Here is a 21,013-nt window from a genome sequence, read left to right as displayed (position 1 = left end):
CGCAGGGGGCGTGGTCGGCGGGACTGTTTGAGCCCTCATCGGTGGAAGAAGCGGTAAGAGGAGCTCCGGGGCCCAAAGGGCTAAGTGAGAGGGATGGGGACGGCTGCGGGGGCCGGGGGCAGCCTGGAAAGGCAGGGGAGGACTGCGGGGCTGAGGCAGGATTGCGGGTTCCGCGGGGCTGAGGCGGGCTGCGGGGCTGAGGCAGGATTGCGGGGCTGAGGCAGGATTGCGGGATCCGGGACAGCCTGCAAGGTCAGGGGCAGCCTGTGGGGGCTGCGGGGCTGCGGCGGGCTGCGGGAGGCGGCGGTGGAAGCGCCCTGGGCAGTGCTGGGTGCGGGGCCGGGGGAGCGTTGCGGGGCCGGGGCTGTGGAGCGTTGCGGAGCCGGAGCCGGGCCCGGGGGAGCGTTGCGTTGCGGGGCCGGGGCCGGGGGAGCGTTGCGTTGCGGGGCCGGGGCCGGGGGAGCATTGCGGAGCCGGGGCCCGGGGGAGCGTGGCGGGGCCGGGGGAGCGTGGCGGGACCGAGGCTGTGGAGCGTTGCGGGGCCGGGGGTGCGTTGCGGGGCCGGGGGTGCGTTGCGGGGCCGGGGGTGCGTTGCGGGGCCGGGGGTGCGTTGCGGGGCCGAGGCTGTGGAGCGTGGCGGGGCCGGGGCCGGGGGAGCGTGGCGGGGCCGGGGCCGGTGGATCACGGCCGAGGCTGTGGAGGGGCTCTGGGGACCCGCGGTGGGGTCGGAGCGTTGGGGCGGTTGTGAGGACCCGCAGGGGATGCAGGCTCCTTCCGGACGGGGAGAAGGCGCAGGGCTGGGGGGGTGTAACGGCAGCCCCGGCGGCAGCGGCGGCGGTTAGGGCAGGCAGGGCTCGGGAGCAGGCTCCGGGCTCGAGAGGTAAAGGCTTTCTCCAGCCTCAGGCTCCCCCTCCGCCGCTTCCCCTCCCCGCCTGACCCTTGTTGTCTCCTCTCAGAGTGCACTCTCAGGACTTTCGAGCCCAGAGCTGTGTTCTTCGGTGTTCTTCAGCCGGCGCTTTCCTTCGAGCGGTGCTTTTCTTGTGGCGGTGCTGTGCGAACCCTAAGGGGAGTGCCCTGAGCCTTGTGTCACCTTCGTCGCCGCCGCCGCCATGGCGGCGGCCCCTGCCCCCCAGGAGGGCACCGTGACCGTCATGGTGCGAGTGCGACCCCCGGCCCCCGGCGAGGGAGCCGCGCAGCACCCGCTGCTGAGGGTGGTCGACCATCACACCCTCCTGTTCGACCCTGAGGGGACTGCTGGTGCCTCCGGCGGTGTGCTGCCTGCTGGCCGCAGCAAGAACCCAGGCAAACATCAGAAGTTCCTCTTCGACCGGGTTTTTGCTGAGCAGGCCACCCAGGAGGAGGTGTTCCAGCACACCACCCGCCAGATGGTCGATACTCTCCTCGACGGCTACAACTGCTCTGGTGAGCCCTAGCAGCCTGCTCTGGCCCTTGCAGGAGCTCCTGCCCATCTGCCCCTGCTCTGGGTGGGCTCAGCAGAGCTGGGGGTTGGTTCCAGAAGCCCTGAGCGGCTGTGGCAGCAGTGGGGACGCAGAGGCTCTGCAGAAAGAGAAAGCCTTGACCTTGTTGTTGGCACCAAGCTGGGGCCGTGACAAGTGTGGCCGGGACAGGGCCAGTGCTGGCCTGGAGATGTCATCCGAGGGCTCTGGGGGCAGGCAGGGCCCAGGCCAGCAAGAGGAGAGCAGAGACAAGCCCAGATGAGTGTGGAGTCCTGCCTGTGGGGTGGCATCAGCTGGGAGCCCTGTGCAGGCTGGGCAGCAGGCTGGTGCAGAGGGCCCCGGGGGCCCTGCTGGACAGGATGTGAGTGGGAGGCAGCAGTGCCCCACAGCAGGAGCTGGGTTTGGGGCTGTGTCCCCAGCTGAGGCAGAGCTGGCAGCATCCCCCCAGTGCTGCTGTCGATGGAGGCTGCTCTCAGGGCTCCTCCCTTTCTCCTCCCAGTGTTTGCCTACGGAGCAACCGGAGCAGGGAAAACCTACACCATGCTGGGCTCGGAGAACAGCCCTGGCATCATCTACCTCACCATGGAGGAGCTGTTCAGGAGGCTGGAGGCCAGGCAGGAGCAGAAGAGCTGCGAGGTCCTGGTCTCCTACCTGGAGGTAGGCTGTGCCCAGCTGTGCCCCTCCTGCTGCCAGGCCACCACCTCCAAGGTCTGGGCTTGTAGTGCCAGGGCTACCCCTGTGCTGCCAGCTGTGCCCAGGGCAGCCCCAGACTGGAAGCAGGCTGCCCCTGGCCAGGCTGCTGGGCTGGTGCTGCTGGCCTGCCCCCTCTGGAGCTGGGGGCCACAGGGCAATGAGGGCTTCCTGGCTGCAAGGCCTTTGGAGGAGCAGTGGCTCAGTGCCTGGCTGCTGAAGCCTCCTGAGCTGTCCCCTGCCTTAGGGCACCTTCAGCTGCTCCTGCTGGCGGCAGGTGCCAGAGGTGCTGTTGGGTGGGCAGCAGGCCCTGGGGTCCCAAGCTCCTCTGCCTGCTGCCCTCTGGGGCCCCAAGCCTCATCCTGAGCTGGAGCTGCCTGCTGCAGGTCTACAACGAGCAGATCCGTGACCTGCTGGAGCCCAAGGGCCCTCTGCCCATCCGGGAGGATCCTGAGAGAGGAGCTGTGGTTCAGGGCCTCTCCATCCAGCAGGTGGGGGTGGAAGCAGGCACAAGGTGTGGGCAGCGCTGTGCCCGCCCCAGGGGTGCCAGCTGGGACCGGGGGAGCTGGAGGGGGAGGGGAGGGCTGCGGGGCCCCGGGGCAGGGGCTGCGGGGCCCCGGGGGTGCCGGCTGGGTGGGTGCCGGCTGGCAGCAGCGCTGAGCCCGAGGCCAGAGGAGCCCTGCAGGGGCGCAGGAGGCCTCAGCCTGTGGGCGCTCGGTGCCCGTGCCGGGGCTGCGCTGATCCCTGCCCTCTGCCTGCTCCCCGCCAGCCCAGCTCGGCAGAGCAGCTCCTGCAGATGCTGCTCGGGGGCAGCAGGAACCGCACGCAGCATCCCACCGATGCCAACGCCTCCTCCTCCCGCTCCCACGCCGTGCTGCAGGTGAGGGGTGGTGCTTGGGGCAGCCCTTGGCACCGCTGCCCGGAGGGGGGCAGGCGGCGATGCTGTGCCAGGGCCGGCGTGCCAGGGCTGCTGCCGCGGCTGCGAGCGGCGAGCCCGAGCGCCCTGCGGAGCTGCAGCCTGCCCTCTGTGTGCCCTGCCAGGTCTACGTGAAGCAGCAGGACCGCGCCGAGGGCCTCGCTGGGGCCGTGCGGGTGGCCAAGATGAGCTTGGTCGACCTGGCCGGCTCGGAGCGAGCCGCGGTGGCCAAGACCAGCGGCGAGCGGCTGCGGGAGGGAGCCAGCATCAACCGCTCGCTGCTGGCCCTGCTCAGCGTCATCCAGGCGCTGGCTGGGGCCAAGGTGAGGCTGCCGCTGAGGGGCCCTGAGCGCCGTCCCCACGGCAGAGCTGCCGTGGGCTGGGCCTGGCCGGGGCTGGGAGCCGAGGGCCAGCCCCTGAGCGGAGCCTCGCTGTGCCGGGCAGGGCAAGCAGAGCCACGTCCCGTACCGGGACAGCAAGCTGACGCGGCTGCTGAAGGACTCCATCGGCGGCAACTGCCGCACCCTGATGCTGGCTGCCCTCAGCCCCTCGCCGCACTGCTGCCAGGACACCCTCAACACCCTCAAGTATGCCAGCAGGGCCAAGGAGATCCAGGTCTCGGTGAGCACCTCGCCCCGCGGCCGGCAGCTGCTGGGGCTGGCTGGGAAGGAGCCTGGGGCAGGCTGCTGCGGGCTGCTGCCTCCCTGCCGCCTCCCTGCCGCAGCCGGGCTGCCTCTGGAGCCCCTCTCAGAGTCAGCTGCAGCCCCTCGGGCCCCACCAGCCCAGGGCAGGCTGAGGAGCTGCCCCGCTGCCGCCTCAGCGGAGGGGAAGGAGCTGTCCCGGTGCTGCTCTCAGCTCCGCTCCTCCCTCTCCCCGCAGCTCAAGAGCAACCTGCCGAGCCCGGACTCCCACGTCTGTCCGTACGTTGTGCTGTGTGCGCAGCTGAGAGCGGAGGTGAGCTGCCGGGGGCAGGGCTGGGCTCTGTCTGCGGCTCTGCTTTGCCTGGCACCCAGCCTGCTGAGCTGCTGGGGCTCAGGGCATGCTCTGAGCCAGGGCTGCCCCTTGCTCACAGGTGGCAGAGCTGCAGGCCAAGCTCCGTGCCTATGAGGATGCTGCCCGCGGGGCACAGAGCCAGGCGCCAGAGCCGCTGCCTGCCCTCGGCTCCAGCCCCTTGGAGCTGCCCAGGTGAGGCTGCTGGGCAGGAGGGAGGGAGCCTGGGCTGGCACCTTGGGGTCCCCCAGGGCCAGGAGCTTGCAGAGTTTGGCTGCTGGCTGCAGCCCAAGTGGCTGCCAGGACGCAGCTGAGCTGCTCTGCTGCTGTGCCACAGCCTCTCCGCTGCCCAGCTGGAGTGAGGAGCCTGGCAGCCCCCAGAGCTGGGGGACAAAGGCCAAAGCTGCCCTTGGCTCCATCCCAAACCTTGGTAGGCCAAGGGATGGCTTCCCCAGAGGCTCTTCCCTGGCTCAGGGGCTGCTGCTGTGACTTGTGTAGGGTGGAGGAGGCTGTGCCCGAGGCGTGCCTGGAGCTCCCTGGTGGGGAGAGTGCTGGAGAGCAGCAGGAGCTGGCAGCTGGGTGTCCTGCTGCCTCGCAGCTGGCCTTGGAGGAGGTGAGAGGAGGGCTTGGCCTGGTGATGGGACCCAGCTCAGGTACCTTGCTGGGCTGCACTGGGCAGGCTGGGAGAGGGCAGGAGCTGAGCTGCTCTGGGAGGTCTGGGCTCAGCAGGTGCTGGGCTGTGGAGTGCTGGAGAAAGCTCTGAGCCTGGCAGGGAAGGGGCAGCTGGGGGCCCAGGCTCAGCTCAGCTCTGGCCTGATGCTGCTCTGGGGGCTTGCTGCAGGCTGCAGAGGAAAGGTCTGCCCCAGCCATCCAGCAGGCAGATGTGCAGCAGGAAGCAAAGGAAGCAGCCCCCCTCCTGCAGGGCTTGACTGCCAGCCAGCCAGAGGGGTGAGTGTCCTTGTGCCCCCTCCCTGTGCCACTTGCTCCTGGCTGCTCAGAGAGTTTCAACCTTCCTGTGGTGTGCAGCCCCCTGAGGGTGCTGGAGGTGGGGGAGGGCCCAGGCCTTGGCTTACAGAGCAGTGCCTGCCCTCTGAGGTGGGATTTGGCTCCTAGAGAGCCAGTCCCAGGGGAGAAGCTCCCCTGGAAGGGTCAGCAGGGAAGGTTTCCAGGCACAGCAGCTGAGAGCCTTCAGTGCCTCTTGCCAGGCCTGGAGCTGCCTCCCCCAGGGCTCTGCTGCTGCCTCTGCTCCCCGACGTGCTGCCCTGGCACCACCTGCTGCTGTCTGTGCCCCAATGTCCTGGCAGGGGGAAGGTCTCCCGAGGGAGGCTGCCTGTGCTGTGTGCCTGAGGCCCAGCACAGCTCTGGGGCTGCTGTTGGGTGCCCTGCAGCCCACAGGTGATCTCCCAGCTCAGGTCCTGCAGTGCCAGCCTGGGCACCCCTCAGTCTCAAAGCTTGCCTGGCCCAGAGCTCCGCCCAGGCTGTGCCCCAGCTGAGGAGGGGGCTCAGAGGTGCTGCTGGTGGTGCTGAGCCTGTCTTGGGTGCCAGGGGCTGAGGTTCAGCCCCTGACTGCTCCTTGGCTCTGTCTCTCTCTGCCCCAGGGCTGCAGCTGCTGCCAGGAGCTCCTTCCCAGAGCAGCAGTCCCTGCCCCAGGCTGGCAGCTTCCTTGCTGCTGCTGTGGCCTCTGAGGCACTGCAGCCCCTGGCCCCTCAGGAGGCTGCTGCCAGCCAGGAGCAGGCCTCCTCCCCAGGGAGGGCTGCAGAGGCCAGCAGGGCCAGCCCAGCCCAGAGGAGCCAGCAGGGCAGTGCTGCTGAGGATCCAGGTTGGTGCCCTCTCTCTCCTCTGTCCCAGGCTCTGCTGCAGGGCTGGGGGGTGGTGGGGGGCAGCTGCCAGCTGTGGGCACAGGGCAGGGGCAGAAGTTTCTCCTGCCCTGGCACCCAGTGGGGGCTGAGCCTGCCTTTATCTCCTGTGGGTGACCGCTCTGGGCTGCATCTGCCCCGCTCAGCCCAGCTGTGGCCTGGCTGCTGGCAGCCTGTGTCTGGGCAGGGCTGACCTCTTCCTCCTCATCCTCGGTGCCCATGCATGAGGCCAGCAGCAGAGCCTGGCTCTGCAGAGGCTGCTGCTGGGCACGGGTCAGGCCCTGCCACGGGGCACTTGCTCTGGGCCCAGGATGGTTGGTGCTGGCTCTTGGGCTTGGTGTGGTTTGGGGCAGTCCCAGCAAAGAGCTGAGGGGGGTGGGGGGCAGGGGGGGAGGGCCTGGGAGCTGCAGCCAGGGAGCTGACTCGGTCTCTGCTCTGCTCCTCCAGCCGAGAGCTGCGTGGCTGTGCCTGGCGCCCCCGTGACCAGCTCTCCCCTGCCAGGCTGGCAGCACCTGGCTGCGCTCAGCAGTGCCAGGCTGCTGGCCCTCAGCCCCATCGGGAAGAGGAGGAGGTCCCCTGAGATGCCAACTCCTGCCCAGCCGGCCTCTGCCTGCAGCCTCTCCCCGCGGCCCAAACGCCGGCGGCCGAGTGGGCAGCCGGCAGAGGCTGCCAGGGCGGCACAGAGCCCCCCCCAGCCCCTGCCCCCCGGCTGCAGCCCCCCCAGCCCCTGTGGCGCTGCCAGCCTGGCCCTGCGGCTCCAGCCTGTGCCCGGAGAGGCTCTCCCGGAGCCGCCTGCCCCTGGCGCCGCTGGCAGCTCCCCAGGGCTGTGCCCTGCCCCCAGGCCCTGACCTGGATGGCACCTACCAGGTGTGCAGGCTGCCAGCCTCAGCCAGCCCTGGGCCCCCGGGCTGCAGGGGCCTGGAGCCCCCCAGCCAGGACCTCCTCCGGCAGCAGGATGCCCTCTCGGTGCCCAAGTGAGTGCCGCCCTGGGGCCCTCCCTGCGGGGTTGGGGACCCCCTGGGTGCCTCCTGGGGGGGTGGCTGCGGCTCTGTGGGGAGGGAGGGTGGGCAGGGGGCACAGGGCTGGGGGGTGGGCAGCAGTGGGCTGAGCTCACCTGGGCAGGGGTTGCTGAAGAGAAAAAGCCAAGCAGAAGGCCCCCCTGTGTGCCACTTGCCCTGGCACAGTGTGTGCCCCCTCCTCCTGCACGTAGCTGCCCCAGGGATGAGCTCTGCCTCAAAGCTTGCCTGGCCCAGAGCTCCCCCCAGGCTGTGCCCCAGCTGAGGAGGGGGCTCAGAGGTGCTGCTGGTGGTGCTGAGCCTGTCTTGGGTGCCAGGGGCTGAGGTTCAGCCCCTGACTGCTCCTTGGCTCTGTCTCTCTCTGCCCCAGGGCTGCAGCTGCTGCCAGGAGCCATGACCTCAATGTCACCTACCAGGTCTGCAGGCTGCCAGCCCCAGGCAGCAGCCCTGAGCCCTTGGGCTGCAGGGGCCTGGAGCCCCCAGGCTGGCAGCACAAGCAGGATGCCCTCTCGGTGCCCAAGTGAGTGCTGCCCTGGGGCCTTCCCTGTGGCTTTGGGGATCCTGCCCTCCATGGCTGGGTGCCTCCTGTGTGGATGGCTGCAGCTCTGTGGAGGGCAGAGGGTGGGCAGGAGGCACTTGGCCAGCAGGCACAGGCTGAGCTCACCTGGGCATGGCTGCACAGGGCAGAGAGCATTCCAAGGGAAGCTTTTCCTGCTCCTGCTCCTCCCTTTGGCCCTGGAGCATCCTCCAGATTGCTTCAGGAGTGCTGGCTGGGAGCAGGTTGGGCATCTGCTCTGCTGGCACTGGGGGTCAGGGCTGTGCCCTTGGGGGCCTGGGCATCTTTGGGGTGGCTTTTGGCTGGTGCAGCAAAGAGGCTCTGGCTCTTCTGGAGCCCTGTGGCTGTGCAGAGGCTGAGCCCCACCTGGCCCTGGTGGTGCAGGACACCCCCAGGGAGACCTCCTTGCTTCTGGGGCTCTGCAAATAGCTCAGAGTGAGGAGAGCTGGAAATGGGGACAGGGCAGGGCCCAGCCCCGTGCCAGGGGCAGTCAGGATCCCCCCTGGCACTAACCATCTCTGCCCTGCCTGCAGGCCCTGCAAGCTGGCCTGTGCCCCACGGACACCCTCTGTGCCCAGGCTGCCTGTGGGCTGCAGAGCCTCTGCCCTGAAGCAGAAGGCAGCTGAGAGGTGAGAGAGCTGCCAGCAGCTGCCTGTGCTCCCCAGTGTGGGCCCTGCCCCATGGCTGCAGCTGCACCTTGCCAGTGCCCTCTGCCCCGAGCCTGCCTGGGTGCCAATGGCCTCTTTGCCTCCCTCAGAGCCCTTTGCCCCCCCCGGGGGTGGACAGCGGAGCCGCATCCCCCAGCTGCGCAGCAGGCAGCGAGCTGCCAAGGCCTCTGCAGCCCAGGTGAGGCTGCCCTGGGAGTGAGCCCTGCTGCTGTGCCAGCCCCGTGCCAGCTGGAGGCACAGCCCTGCCATGGGGATGGTTGGTGCTGGGGGGTGGCTGCAGCCTGCTGCTGTGCCAGCCCCGTGCCAGCTGGAGGCACAGCCCTGCCATGGGGATGGTTGGTGCTGGGGGGTGGCTGCAGCCTGCTGCTGTGCCAGCCCCGTGCCAGCTGGAGCAGAGCCCTGCCATGGGGATGGTTGGTGCTGGGGGTGGCTGCAGCCTGCTGCTGTGCCAGCCCCGTGCCAGCTGGAGGCACAGCCCTGCCATGGGGATGGTTGGTGCTGGGGGGTGGCTGCAGCCTGCTGCTGTGCCAGCCCCGTGCCAGCTGGAGGCACAGCCCTGCCATGGGGATGGTTGGTGCTGGGGGAGGGCAATAGAGCAGGTATCTGCCAGGGCCTGGGTGTGCCCGGCGCTGCCTGCTGCCCTTCTCTCCTCTCTCTGCAGCCCCAGAGCATCCTTCAGGCCCTCTGAGCAGCAGCGCAGCAGGAGCAGCCCCGGAGTGCCTCCAGCCCCGGGTGAGAGAGCAGAGCCCCTGGGGAGGTGTGGACAGCCCTGGGCGTGCCCCGTGCGGGCCCTGGTGGGTGCCCGGTGCTGGCTTCTCAGCGCTGCTGAGGGGCAGGCGGCGCTGGGCTGGCCGCGGGGGCTGGTCGGGGCCGGAGCTGCCGGCAGGGAGCTGGGAGGAGAAGCTGCCAGGGCAGGGCTGGGGCTGAGGGCAAAGATGGCGGCCGGGCCCCGGCGGCCTACGGCTCCCATGGTGCTCTGCGCGGGCGGGAGGGGGCGGGGCTGTCGGCGTTCGAGAGCCAATGGGGGGCTGCGTTCGGGCACCGGCCAGTGAGCGCAGGGGGCGTGTCCGGCGGCAGCGTTTGAAGCCCTGCGGCGCAGGCGGCGGTGAGTAGCGCTGGGGCCCCGGGAGCGGCGAGGCAGAGGGATGGGGACGGCTGCGGGGAGTGGGGGCTGGGGGAGGCAGGGAGTGCTGGAGGCGGCGGTGGCAGCGCTGGGGGGAAGCTGGGGAGGGCGCCGGGGAGGGCTAGAGGCCGGGGATGTGGGCGTGGGGAGGGGGTTGGGGATCAGGGATCAGGGCTCTGGATGTGGGGGCGTCCTGGGGCGGTTGTAGGAGCGTTAGGGTGGCTGTGGGGACCCCAGGGTGATGTAGGATCCTTGCAGACGCTGGGAACCTGTAGGGCTGGAGGGTATTGGAAGGGCAGCTCTCGGGGGTACCGGTGGGAGTTACCACAGGGGGGGGTGTGGGAGCAGGGTCCCGGGTGGGGGGCTGGGGGTGTCCAGGCTTTCTCCAGCCTGCGGCTCCCCCTCCGCCGCTTCCCCTCCCTGCCTGACCTTTTTTTCTCCCGAGAGTGCGCCCTCAGGACGTTGGAGCCCGGAGCTGTGTTCTTCAGCTAGTGCTGTCCTTAGAGCGGTGCTGTGCGGACCCCAGGGGCAGTGCCCTCAGCCCTGCGTCGTCGTCGCCGCCATGGTGCTGGTCCCTCCCCCCAGGAGGGCGCCGTGGCCGTCACGGTGCGAGTGCGACCCCTGGCCCCCAGGGAGGGAGCCACGCAGCACCCAGGTGCCTCCCAGCCCCGTGCCAGGGGCAGTCAGGATCCCCCCTGGCACTAACCATCTCTGCCCTGCCTGCAGGCCCTGCAAGCTGGCCTGTGCCCCACGGACACCCTCTGTGCCCAGGCTCCCTGTGGACTGCAGAGCCTCTGCCCTGAAGCAGGAGGCAGCTGAGAGGTGAGAGAGCTGCCAGCAGCTGCCTGTGCTCCCCAGTGTGGGCCCTGCCCCATGGCTGCAGCTGCACCTTGCCTGTGGCCTCTGCCCTGAGCCTGGCTGGGTGCCAATGGCCTCTTTGCCTTTCCCAGAGCCCTTTGCCCCCCGGAGAGTGGGCAGTGGAACTCCAGAGCAGGAACAGAGCTGCCCTGTCCTCTGCAGCCCAGGTGAGGCTGCCCTGGGAACCACTCAGCCAGGAGTGAGCCCTGCCCCGCGGCAGACTGCAGCCTGCTGCTGTGCCAGCCCTGTGCCAGCTGCGAGGCAAAGCCCTGGCAGGGGCATGGTTGGTGCTGGGGGGAGGGTGGGAGAGCAGGGAGGTGCCAGTGCCTGGGTGTGCCTCAGGAGGGGAGCTGCGTTTGCTGCTTGTGCCCCAGAGCTGCCTGATGCCCTTCTCTCCTCTCTCTGCAGCCCCGGAGCATCCTTCAGGCCCTGTGAACGGCAGTGCAGCAAGAGGAGCCCCAGAGTGCTCCCAGGCTTCGGCAGCAACCTCTCTCCTTCCAGCCCCCATCCAGTGAAAACTTCAGCAGCCAGGACCCCAGCCCAAGCTGGAGGTCCCGTCGGCGGCGTCCCTGCCCCGGTCCCTGGTCCCGTCGCGTCCGCGCCGCCCCTGCCCCGGTCCCTGGTCCCGTCGCGTCCGCGCCGCCCCTGCCCCGGTCCCTGGTCCCGTCGCGTCCGCGCCGCCCCTGCCCCGGTCCCTGGTCCCGTCGCGTCCGCGCCGCCCCTGCCCCGGTCCCTGGTCCCGTCGCGTCCGCGCCGCCCCTGCCCCGGTCCCTGGTCCCGTCGCGTCCGCGCCGCCCCTGCCCCGGTCCCTGGTCCCGTCGCGTCCGCGCCGCCCCTGCCCCGGTCCCTGGTCCCGTCGCGTCCGCGCCGCCCCTGCCCCGGTCCCTGGTCCCGTCGCGTCCGCGCCGCCCCTGCCCCGGTCCCTGGTCCCGTCGCGTCCGCGCCGCCCCTGCCCCGGTCCCTGGTCCCGTCGCGTCCGCGCCGCCCCTGCCCCGGTCCCTGGTCCCGTCGCGTCCGCGGCGCCCCTGCCCCCTGTTCCTGCCCCCGTCTCGTCCGCCGCGCCCCTGCCCCCTGTTCCTGCCCCCGTCTCGTCCGCCGCGCCCCTGCCCCCTGTTCCTGCCCCCGTCTCGTCCGCCGCGCCCCTGCCCCCTGTTCCTGCCCCCGTCTCGTCCGCCGCGCCCCTGCCCCCTGTTCCTGCCCCCGTCTCGTCCGCCGCGCCCCTGCCCCCTGTTCCTGCCCCCGTCTCGTCCGCCGCGCCCCTGCCCCCTGTTCCTGCCCCCGTCTCGTCCGCCGCGCCCCTGCCCCCTGTTCCTGCCCCCGTCTCGTCCGCCGCGCCCCTGCCCCCTGTTCCTGCCCCCGTCTCGTCCGCCGCGCCCCTGCCCCCTGTTCCTGCCCCCGTCTCGTCCGCCGCGCCCCTGCCCCCTGTTCCTGCCCCCGTCTCGTCCGCCGCGCCCCTGCCCCGGTCCCCGCCCCGGTCCCCGTCCGCGGCTTCCCTGGCCCCGGCCCCGTCCCGTCCGCAGCGTCCCGGCCCCGTCCCTTTTTGCAGCTCGGTTCCCCCTACCCCACTTCGCGGTTCCCGGCCCTGTCCCCTCCCCTCTGCGGCGCGGTTCCCCCCTCTGTTTGTGTTGTTCACTAAAGGTTTGGTTTTTGGTTCTTCAGACCTTTTCTGGCTGCTTTTTCCCTCCCCTTGGGGGACCCTGGGGCTGGGGCTCCCTCGGGGGTTGCCTGGGCCAGGCCATTCCTCCTGGCCTGGGCTCTAGTCTGGCTTCCCCCTCTCTACCATCATCGCAGGGGCTCTGGGGCTCTTCTTCTTAGCCTCTGTGGATCAGGCAGCCCCACTCATCTTCACAGGGGGAAGTTGAAACCAAAGGGCTCTCTTCTTTCATCCCCAACCTCCTGTGCTGCAGTTTCCATCCATTGCCCCTTGGCCTATCCCAGGGCACAGTGAGCAGAGGCTGTCCCTGTCCCTTCCTTCCTGACCCCCAGCCCTCAGCTCTTGATAGCCATTGATCAGATCCCTCTCAGCCTTCTCCTCTCCAGACTCAACAGCCCCAGGGCTCTCAGCCTCTCCTCCCCAGGCAGTGCTGCAGTCCCTTCAGCAGCCTTGCAGCCCTCCCTTGGACTCTCTCTAGCAGTCCCTGTCCCTCCTGACCTGGGGAGCCCAGAGCTGGATGCAATATTCCAGGTGGAGTCTCAGCAGGGCAGAGTAGAGGGGGAGGAGAACCTCCCTGGCTCTGCTGGACACACTCCCCTGAATGCCCCCCAGGACCCCCTTGGCCTTCTTGGCCCCCAGGGCACATTGCTGTCCCATGCAGAGCTTGCTGCCCACCAGCACTCCCAGGTCCTGTTTCAACCTCTTCAAGGATGTGCTGCCTGTGGGAGCCTGGATGCTGCTCAGGGCTCCTGTGAGGAGCTCCAGACAATGAAATACTCTCTTCACTTCTTTTGATCCCCTGTTCCAAACCATTTCCCCTTGTGCCTCACAGCCAGCAATTTGATAACCTCTCCCACTGCCAGCCACACAAGGTGAGTTTCTCACATCAATCTTCATGCTACCTGTGCTTGCAGACAGGGCAAGATCAGCTAGGAGTCCTCAGGGAAAGGGCAAAACAAACCAAGGTTCTTTTGAGACCTTCAGAATGCCAAATCATTTGTTGCTCAGGTGTCAACCACCTGAGTTTCACCAATCATCTTTAATTCTTGTGAGGTGCTGAAGTCAGAACTGGGGGTGGGGGTGGCTGACACCCCTCAGGCTGTGCTGTCATCCAGGGAACTCTGGAAGAGCTGAGAGCTGGCTGCAGGCAAACCTCATGGAGGTCAGCCAGGACAAGAGCAGGGTCTTGCATCTGGGGAGGAGTAACAGCAGGCACCAGGACAGGTTAGGAGCTGTCCTGCTGGAGAGCAGCTCCATGGAGTCCTTGTGGACAAGTTCTGCATGGGACAGCAATGTGCCCTGGGGGCCAAGAGAGCCAATGGGGTCCTGGGGTGCAGCAAGGAAAGTGTGGCCAGCAGGGCTGGGGAGGTTCTGCTCCCCCTCTGCTCTGCCCTGCTCAGACCACAGCTGCAATCCTGTGTCCAGCTCTGGGCTCCCCAGGTCAAGAGAGACAGAGACCTGCTGGAGAGAGTCCAAGGGAGAGCCAGGAGGATGCTTAGGGGACTTGAGGATCTCCCATGTGAAGAGAGACTGAGAGCCCTGGGGCTGTTTAGTCTGGAGAAGAGGAGGCTCAGGGGAGACCTTCTTGCTCTCTCCAACTCCCTGAAGGGTGGTTGTAGCCAGGTGGGGGTTGGTTTCTTCTCCCAGGCACCCAGCAGCAGAACAAGAGGCCACAGTCTCAAGCTGTGCCAGGGGAGATTCAGGCTGGAGCTGAGGAGAAATTGGCCCTTGGGATGTGCTGCCCAGGGAGGTGGTGGAGTCACCATCCCTGGAGGTGTTCAACCTTGGCATTTGGAGCCATGGTTTAGTTGTCAGGAGCTGTTGGGTGGCAGGTTGGACTTGATGATCTCTGAGGTCTTTTCCACCCTTAGTGATTCAATGATTCTATACCAAGAGGCCCCAAGGAAGGCCACAAAGCTGAGAGCAGCAGCGTGGAGCATCTCTCCTATAAAGACAGTCTGGGAGAGTTGAAGGAGTTCAGCTTGGGGAGCAAAGGCTCCAGGGAGACCTTACAGTAGCCTTCCAGTGGCTGAAGGGGGCTGAGGAGGAGCTGTTTCCAAAGGTATGCAGCCAGAGGACCAGGGGCAGTGGCTTGAAACTGGAGCAGGGTAGGTTTGGATTGGATGAGGAAGAAGTTCTTTACTATGAGCACAACAGTGGCTTTCATGAGAGGTTTTGCTGTCTCACAGTCTGGGTGGTCTGCAGCATTTATTCTCTCTGTGTTGCTGACTAACTAGGAACTGATTAATCAAATCATTGATTTGTTGGTGAGGACATTCTGCTTACTGAACTCCCTAAACCACAACAAGTCCTTCCTGCTGTTAACTGAGGAGGCTGTGGGGCAGTGTTTGGCATCACTTGCTTGTGTTCAGCTTGTTCTGGTGCTAAGGAGACAAAAGGCCTGGAATAAAAATGACACTGAAACCAAACGAGAGCCTGGGGAGGCACTTCCCAGCATTATCCTGAACTTGTGACCTCTGAGGAGGTAGAAACTGTCACAGGTGGGTTTGGAAGTGATTGGAGTCATAGAATCACAGAATCTCAGAATCAATCAGGTTGGAAAAGACCTCAGAGATCATCAAGTCCAACCTCTCACCCAATACCTAACTCCTCCTGTCCAGTCCTGGGCCCCTCAGGTTAGGAAAGATGTTGAGCTGCTGGAAGGTGTCCAGAGAAGGGCAAGAAAGCTGGGGAGGGGTCTGGAGCACAGCCCTGTGAGGAGAGGCTGAGGGAGCTGGGGTTGCTTAGCCTGGAGAAGAGGAGGCTCAGGGGAGACCTCATTGCTCTCTACAACTCCCTGAAGGGAGGTGGGGGTTGGTCTTTTCTCCCAGGCAGCCAGCACCAGAACAAGAGGACACAGTCTTAAGGTGTGCCAGGGGAAGTTTAGGCTGGAGGTGAGGAGAAAGTTCTTCACTGGTAGAGTAATTTGCCATTGGAATGTGCTGCCCAGGGAGGTGGTGGAGCCACCATCCCTGGAGGTGTTCAAAAGGGGATTGGATGAGGCACTTGGAGCCGTGGTTTGGTTGTCTGGGGGTGCTGGGTGCTAGGTTGGACTCGATGATCTCTGAGGTCTTTCCCAACCTTGTTGATTCTATGATTGTGCCCCTGTGCTGGGCACTGGTGAGGCCACACCTTGAGGAATTTTGGGCTCCTCACTACAAGGAGGCCATTGGAGTCCTGCAGCTGGTACAGGGAAGGGCAATACAGCTGAGGAAGGGTCTGGAGGACAGGGCTGCAGAGGAGCAGCTGAGCAAAGTAGGGCTGTTCAGCCTGGAGAAGAGAGACTCATGGGGAAGAGACTCATGGGAGTCTCCATGAAAGGAGAGTGGAGTGGAGTGGGGTTGGGCTCTTCTCCCTAGATGCAAGTCACAGGACAAGAGAAAACAACCTCAAGTTGCACCAAGGGAGGTTTAGTCTGGAGATCAGGAAAAGTCTTTCCTGCCAGAGTGGTCAGGGATTGGCACAGGCTGCCCAGGGAGGTGGTGGAGTCCCCATGCCTGTAGGTGTTCCAGGAATGAGTGAATATGGCACTTTGGGATGTGGCTTCCTGGGCAGGGTGCAGTAAGGTTCATGATTGAACTTGATGATCTTAGAGAACTTTTCCAGCTGGAGTGACTCTATGATTCTATTTTATGTTAAGCCTCAGTCATGGACATGATCCCTAACAAACTGCTTTGAGATAATGAAAAAGAATTCTTGTTGCTGCCTATACCAAAATTGACTTCCAGTATAAAATTAACTGGGTGATTAATTAGGGGATCTGCTGGAGAGCAGTCCTGGGGAGAAGGAGCTGGGAGTGCTGGGGGGCAGCAAGCTCTGCATGGGACAGCAATGTGCCCTGGGAGCCAAGAAGGCCAAGGGGGTCCTGGGGGGCATTCAGAGGAGGTGTCCAGCAGAGCCAGGGAGGTTCTCCTCCCCCTCTGCTCTGCCCTGCTGAGACCTCACCTGCAATATTGCATCCAGCTCTGGGCTCCCCAATTCAGGAGGGACAGGGACTGCTAGAGAGAGTCCAAGGGAGGGCTGCAAGGCTGCTGAAGGGACTGCAGCACTGCCTGGGGAGGAGAGGCTGAGAGCCCTGGGGCTGTTGAGTCTGGAGAGAAGAAGGCTGAGAGAGGATTTAATAAATGTTTATCCATATCTGGATATCCATATCCTGGATATCAGTGGATGGAAACTGCAGCACAGGAGGTTCCAGCTCAACATGAGGAGGAACTTCTTGACTGTGAGGGTCCCAGAGCCCTGGAGCAGGCTGCCCAGAGAGGTTGTGGAGTCTCCTTCTGTGGAGCCTTTCCATCCCTGTCTGGATGTGTTCCTGGGTGACCTGTGCTGGGTTCTATGCTCCTGCTCTGGCAGGGGGTTTGGACTGGAAGATCTGCAGTGGTCCCTTCCAACCCCTGACATCCTGTGAGCCTGTGAACTGTCTCAGACAAGAGAAAAAGCTCTTGGAGGAGACAGAAAAGATTCCTGTCGGTTAACTTCTGCATCCAAGCTTTTACCTTTAACACCACCACTCTTAAAACCCAAAGGTTATCATTTTGTTATGTCAGTGTGCAGAGCTCTTAGAGAGTCTGCCTCACCTGGGACACTCCTGCAGGTGAAACCTTCATTTAGGTAGTGAAAGGCTTCAAGCCTCTCAAGTTGCTGTGCATTCCTGATTGCACTCACACCTCCTCACTCAGCCAGAGCCTGGGGGCTTTGTTGTTTTGTTGGTTTTCTTTACCTCATCCACTCACCACCTGTGAGATTCAATGCCACCCAGCAAGCAGGGGCAAAGGATTTCTAGAAACACTGCTAATTTGCTGCCTCACTTTGCCTGCTGCAAAATTGAGTGCCCCCTCCCAGGAGCAACCTGGCTGCTTCTCCCTAAACACAGCAGTTGAGAGCCAGGGATCAAAAGGAGCTGTCGACACCTAGACTCCTGCCTTCTCCTAGGCATCAGGCATTTAGCTCACGTGGGCAGAGAATCAGAGAATCCATCAGGTTGGAAAAGACCTCAGAGATCATCAAGGCCAACCTGTCACCCAACACCTCCTGACTGCTAAACCATGGCTCCAAGTGCCACATCCAATCCCCTCCTGAACACCTCCAGGGATGGGGACTCCACCACCTCCCTGGGCAGCACATCCCAAGGGCCAATCTCTCTTTCTATGAAGAACTTCTTCCTAACCTCCAGCCTAAACTTCCCCTGGCACAGCTTGAGACTGTGTCCTCTTGTTCTGGTGCTGCTTGCCTGGGAGAAGAGACCAACCCCCACCTGGCTACAACCTCCCTTCAGGGAGCTGGAGAGGGCAATGAGGTCTCCCCTGAGCCTCCTCTTCTCCAGGCTAAGCAACCCCAGCTCCCTCAGCCTCTCCTCACAGGGCTGTGTTCCAGACCCCTCCCCAGCATCGTTGCCCTTCTCTGGACACCTTCAAGTCTCTCAATGTCCTTCTGAAACTGAGGAGCCCAGAACTGGACACAGGACTCAAGGTGTGGCCTAACCAGTGCTGAGCACAGGGCACAATGACCTCCCTGCTCCTGCTGGCCACACTCTTCCTGATTCAGGCCAGGATGCCATTGGCCTTCTTGGCCCCCTGGGCACACTGCTGGCTCATGTTCAGCTGCTGTCCACCAGCACCCCCAGGTCCCTCTCAGCCACTCTGTCCCCAGCCTACAGCACTGCCTGGGGTTGCTGTGGCCAATGTGTAGAACCTGGCACTCAGACCTGTTAAATGCCATCCTGTTGGACTCCACCCTTCTGTCCAGAATCCAAACAAGAGCACTTCAAGATTATTAAACCCAACCAATCACCCAACCCTAACTAACCAACCAGACCATGGCACCAAGTCCCTCATCCACTCCCTTCTTATGCACCCCCAGGCATTATGACCCCAGCACCTCCCCTTGGGCAGCCACTCTGCCTGGGAAGAGCTGGGAACCCCTCTGGGCAGCCTGAGCCTTCAAGTGATGTGGTCCAGCAGCTGCAAACAGGCCACTTGGTTTGAGTAATCAACTCATTGAAGTTAATTGGCCTGTAGCCCTGGAATGTCTTTGTGCAACAGGAGCTCCCATTTCACTTGTATGCCTTCTGTGAAGCAGTAGTGGAGGAAGTAAATTCACTTCCTCTGTTCCCCTTCTCTTCCTCTCCCAATGAATTGCCAGCAGAGAGATGTTTGATTCTCTTAGAGCCATGTGGAGAAAGGCCTCACCCATGCAGCCCCTACACTTCTACCTGCTGCTATGCTAGCAAGTCATGTAACTGCTCTGAACTGGAACAGCATGGATCCCAGCCCACCATAACACAACAGTCTCACTAAGTTGAGGACAAATTACATCCCCAAAGAGCACACCATGGATATTAATGCTCAGTGTTGCTAGGCAGCACCTCCTTTCAGTGGTGCACAGGGGTAGACTGAAGAGGAGGTCTGTCCCTCTTGAGGAAGGCTTTCAGCTCCTGTGATTAATGCTGCTGAAGATTCATGCCTGCCTTTTGCTCTATGATCACTGCAAACCATACAGAAGGAGGTGGTGTGGACCTCTTTGAGGGGAGGGAGGCTCTACAGAAGGAGCTGGAAAGACTGAGCTGAGACCAACAGGATCACAGCATCATAGAATTGTCAGGGCTGGAAGGGACCTCAAGGCTCAGCCAGTGCCAACCCCCCTGCCATGGCCAGGGACACCTCACACTACAGCAGGTTGCTCACAGCCACCTCCAGCCTGGCTGCAAACACCTCCAGGCAGGAGGCTTCCACCACCTCCCTGGGCAGCCTGTGCCAGGCTCTCACCACTCTCATGGGCAACAACTTCTTCCTCACAGCCAATCTCAATCTCCCCATTTCTAGTTCTGCTCCATCCCCCCCAGTCCTATCCCTCCCTGACACCCTCAAAAGTCCCTCCCCAGCTTTCTTGGAGCCCCCTGCAGATCCTGCAAGGCCACAATGAGGTCTCCTGGGAGCCTTCTCCTCTCCAGCCTGCACAACCCCAAGTCTCTCAGTCTGTCCTCACAGCAGAGCAGCTCCAGCCCTCTGCTCCTCCTCGTGGCCCTTCTCTGGACACCTTCCAGCCCCTCCAGAGCCTTCCTGGCACAGAGGCTCCAGCACTGGCCCCAGAGCTGCAGCTGTGGTCTCAGCAGAGTGGAGCAGAGGGGCAGAATCCCCTCCCTGGCCCTGCTGGCCACACTTCTCTTGCTGCAGCTCAGGTTGAGGTTCAACAAGGCCAAGTGCCAGGTCCTGCACTTGAGTCACAACAACCCCCTGCAAAACTCCAGGCTTGAGGCAGAGTGGCTGCAGATAAGGCCTCAGGAACAGAAACAGGACCTGGTGTGTTGATTGACAGCTGCCTGAACATGAGCCAGCAGTGTGCCCAGGGGCTCAAGAAGGCCAAGTGCATCCTGGCCTGGGTCAGCACTAGTGTGGCCAGCAGGAGCAGGGAAGTCATTCTGCCCTGTGCCCAGCACTGGTGAGGCCACCTCCTAAATACTGGGGTTGCTTTTGGAGTCCTCACTCCCAGAAGGACACTGAGGGCTGGAGCATGCCCAGAGGAGGGCAACAAAGCTGGGGAAGAGTCTGGAGAAGAGGGCTGGGGAGGAGCAGCTGAGGGAGCTGGGGGAATTCAGTCTGGGGAGGAGCAGCTGAGGGAGCTGGGGGTATTCAGTCTGGAAAGGAGGTGGCATAGGGGAGGCCTTCTTGCTCTCTACAAGTCCCTGCAGGGAGGCTGGAGTGAGGTGGGTGCTGGGGGGCACTGCTGAGTGCCTCTTAGCTGTAGGCAAGAACATGAACAATGTAATTGTTCTGGATTTTGTTTGTCACTAGGAAGCTTTTGTGTCAAGATGTAAAAATAGTACTGAGCTCTCCTCCTCTGCAGCACAACATTTGTATGTTTGCAAAGTCTAATTAGTGCTAATTAGGTAACAACCCATGGTTAAAAACCCCCACATCCCACTAGGAGCAACCAATGGTCTTGGGCACTGCTAAGTCAAAGTAAAGGAATAATGTCTATCCAGAGCTGAGGGCAGGGGGTCAGGAAGGAAGGGACAGGGACAGCCTCTGCTCACTGTGCCCTGGGATAGGCCAAGGGGCAATGGATGGAAACTGCAGCACAGGAGGTTCCAGCTCAACATGAGGAGGAACTTCCATACTCTAAGCATCTCAGAGGCCTGGAGCAGGCTGCCCAGAGAGGTTGTGGAGTCTCCTTCTGTGGAGCCTTTCCATCCCTGTCTGGATGTGTTCCTGGGTGACCTGTGCTGGATTCTCTGCTCCTGCTCTGGCCTGGACTGGAAGATGTCCAGAGGTCCCTTCCAACCCCTGACATCCTGTGAGCCTGTAAAGGAAGGAAGAGTATTTGGCAGCCTGCAGATTTTTAGTGAGGTGTTTCATGTCACAAACCACAGAATGGTTTGGCTTGAAAGGGACCTTTCAGAGCAGGGACACCTGTTGCTAGCCCAGGTTGCTCACAGCCTCATCCAACTGACCTTGAGCCCCTCCAGGCTGCAGACATCCACAGCCCCCCTGGGCAACCTGTTCCAGTGTCTTGCCTCTGACTGTGTATGTGTCTTGCCAGTGTTCAGTGGCTGTTCCATCACCCAGGTCAAAGCTATTGTCTCTCATCCTGGCACTCCCAGCCCTTGTCAGAGGTCCCTCCCCAGCTCTTCTGTAGCCTCCTTCAGGTACTGGAAGGCTGCTCTAAGGTCTCCTTGGAGCCTTCCCTTCTCCAGGCTGAACAGCCCCAACTCTTCAGCCTGTCCCCAGGGGAAGGTGCCCCAGCCTTTGCATTAGGATCATAAACATCAGAGAATCTCTTCAGTTAGGAAAGACCTCTGAGGCCATCAGCTCAAGCTGTCAAGCCAACACCACTGTGGCCATTCAACCATGCCACAGAGTGCCACAGCTACACATTTCAATCAATCCTTAAAGCAGGAACCAGAAGTTCTTAAGGAAGAGCTGCAGCTCCACTGTGTGGAAGGGCCTGGAGCCCCTGGGCTAGAGGAGGGGCTGAGGGAGCTGGGGGTGTTCAGGCTGGCGAAGAGGAAGGTGAGGGAGACCTCTTTGCTCTCTGCAGCTCCATGAAGGGAGTTTGGAGCCAGGAGGGGACAGCCTCTGCTCCTTGGTGGCAAGGGAAAGGAGCAGAGGCAATGGTCCCAAGGTGCAGCAGGGGAGGCTCAGGCTGGATGCTAGGAACTATTTCTTGCCAGAGAGGGCTCTCAGCCATTGGAATGGTCTGCCCAGGGCAGTGCTGGAGTCCCCATCCCTGG

The 21,013-nt window shown here is 63.6% G+C and overlaps 1 protein-coding gene and 2 long non-coding RNA genes across 3 annotated transcripts; all 3 read left to right on the top strand.

The window, feature by feature from the left end:
- Nucleotides 1-208: 208 nt before the first annotated feature.
- LOC137458654 (kinesin-like protein KIF18B) lies at nt 209-5,087 on the top strand. The gene is made up of 11 exons (XM_068170005.1): nt 209-252; nt 957-1,422; nt 1,957-2,114; nt 2,534-2,638; nt 2,917-3,027; nt 3,189-3,386; nt 3,508-3,684; nt 3,943-4,017; nt 4,136-4,248; nt 4,552-4,666; nt 5,052-5,087. The coding sequence occupies exons 2-11, from the start codon at nt 1,110-1,112 to the stop codon at nt 5,085-5,087; spliced, it is 1,401 nt and encodes a 466-aa protein (XP_068026106.1). The 5' UTR covers nt 209-252; nt 957-1,109.
- A 606-nt stretch (nt 5,088-5,693) lies between these two features.
- LOC137458651 (uncharacterized) lies at nt 5,694-7,342 on the top strand. Its single transcript, XR_010991877.1, has 3 exons — nt 5,694-5,872; nt 6,357-6,883; nt 7,296-7,342. It is a non-coding gene; the product is annotated as an uncharacterized lncRNA (long non-coding RNA).
- Nucleotides 7,343-9,631: 2,289 nt separating this feature from the next.
- On the top strand, nt 9,632-11,070 carry LOC137458650 (uncharacterized). Its single transcript, XR_010991876.1, has 4 exons — nt 9,632-9,878; nt 9,999-10,094; nt 10,223-10,297; nt 10,539-11,070. It is a non-coding gene; the product is annotated as an uncharacterized lncRNA (long non-coding RNA).
- Nucleotides 11,071-21,013: the final 9,943 nt, after the last annotated feature.

The sequence above is a fragment of the Melanerpes formicivorus genome, unplaced genomic scaffold (assembly GCF_026170545.1).
Source record: "Melanerpes formicivorus ecotype bairdi unplaced genomic scaffold, bMelFor1.0.p_v2 SCAF_268, whole genome shotgun sequence".
NCBI lineage: Eukaryota > Metazoa > Chordata > Aves > Piciformes > Picidae > Melanerpes > Melanerpes formicivorus.
The sequence above is the reverse complement of the archived record's forward strand: the minus strand, read 5'-3'. Positions and strand labels throughout refer to the sequence as shown.

Bases quoted from the DNA above. Each gene is read 5' to 3' on its own strand.
- LOC137458654 (XM_068170005.1), top strand. From the start codon at position 1,110: ATGGCGGCGGCCCCTGCCCCCCAGGAGGGCACCGTGACCGTCATGGTG. The intron at 1,423-1,956 runs GTGAGCCCTAGC...TTCTCCTCCCAG, and splicing joins CGACGGCTACAACTGCTCTG to TGTTTGCCTACGGAGCAACC. The intron at 3,028-3,188 runs GTGAGGGGTGGT...GTGCCCTGCCAG, and splicing joins GCTCCCACGCCGTGCTGCAG to GTCTACGTGAAGCAGCAGGA.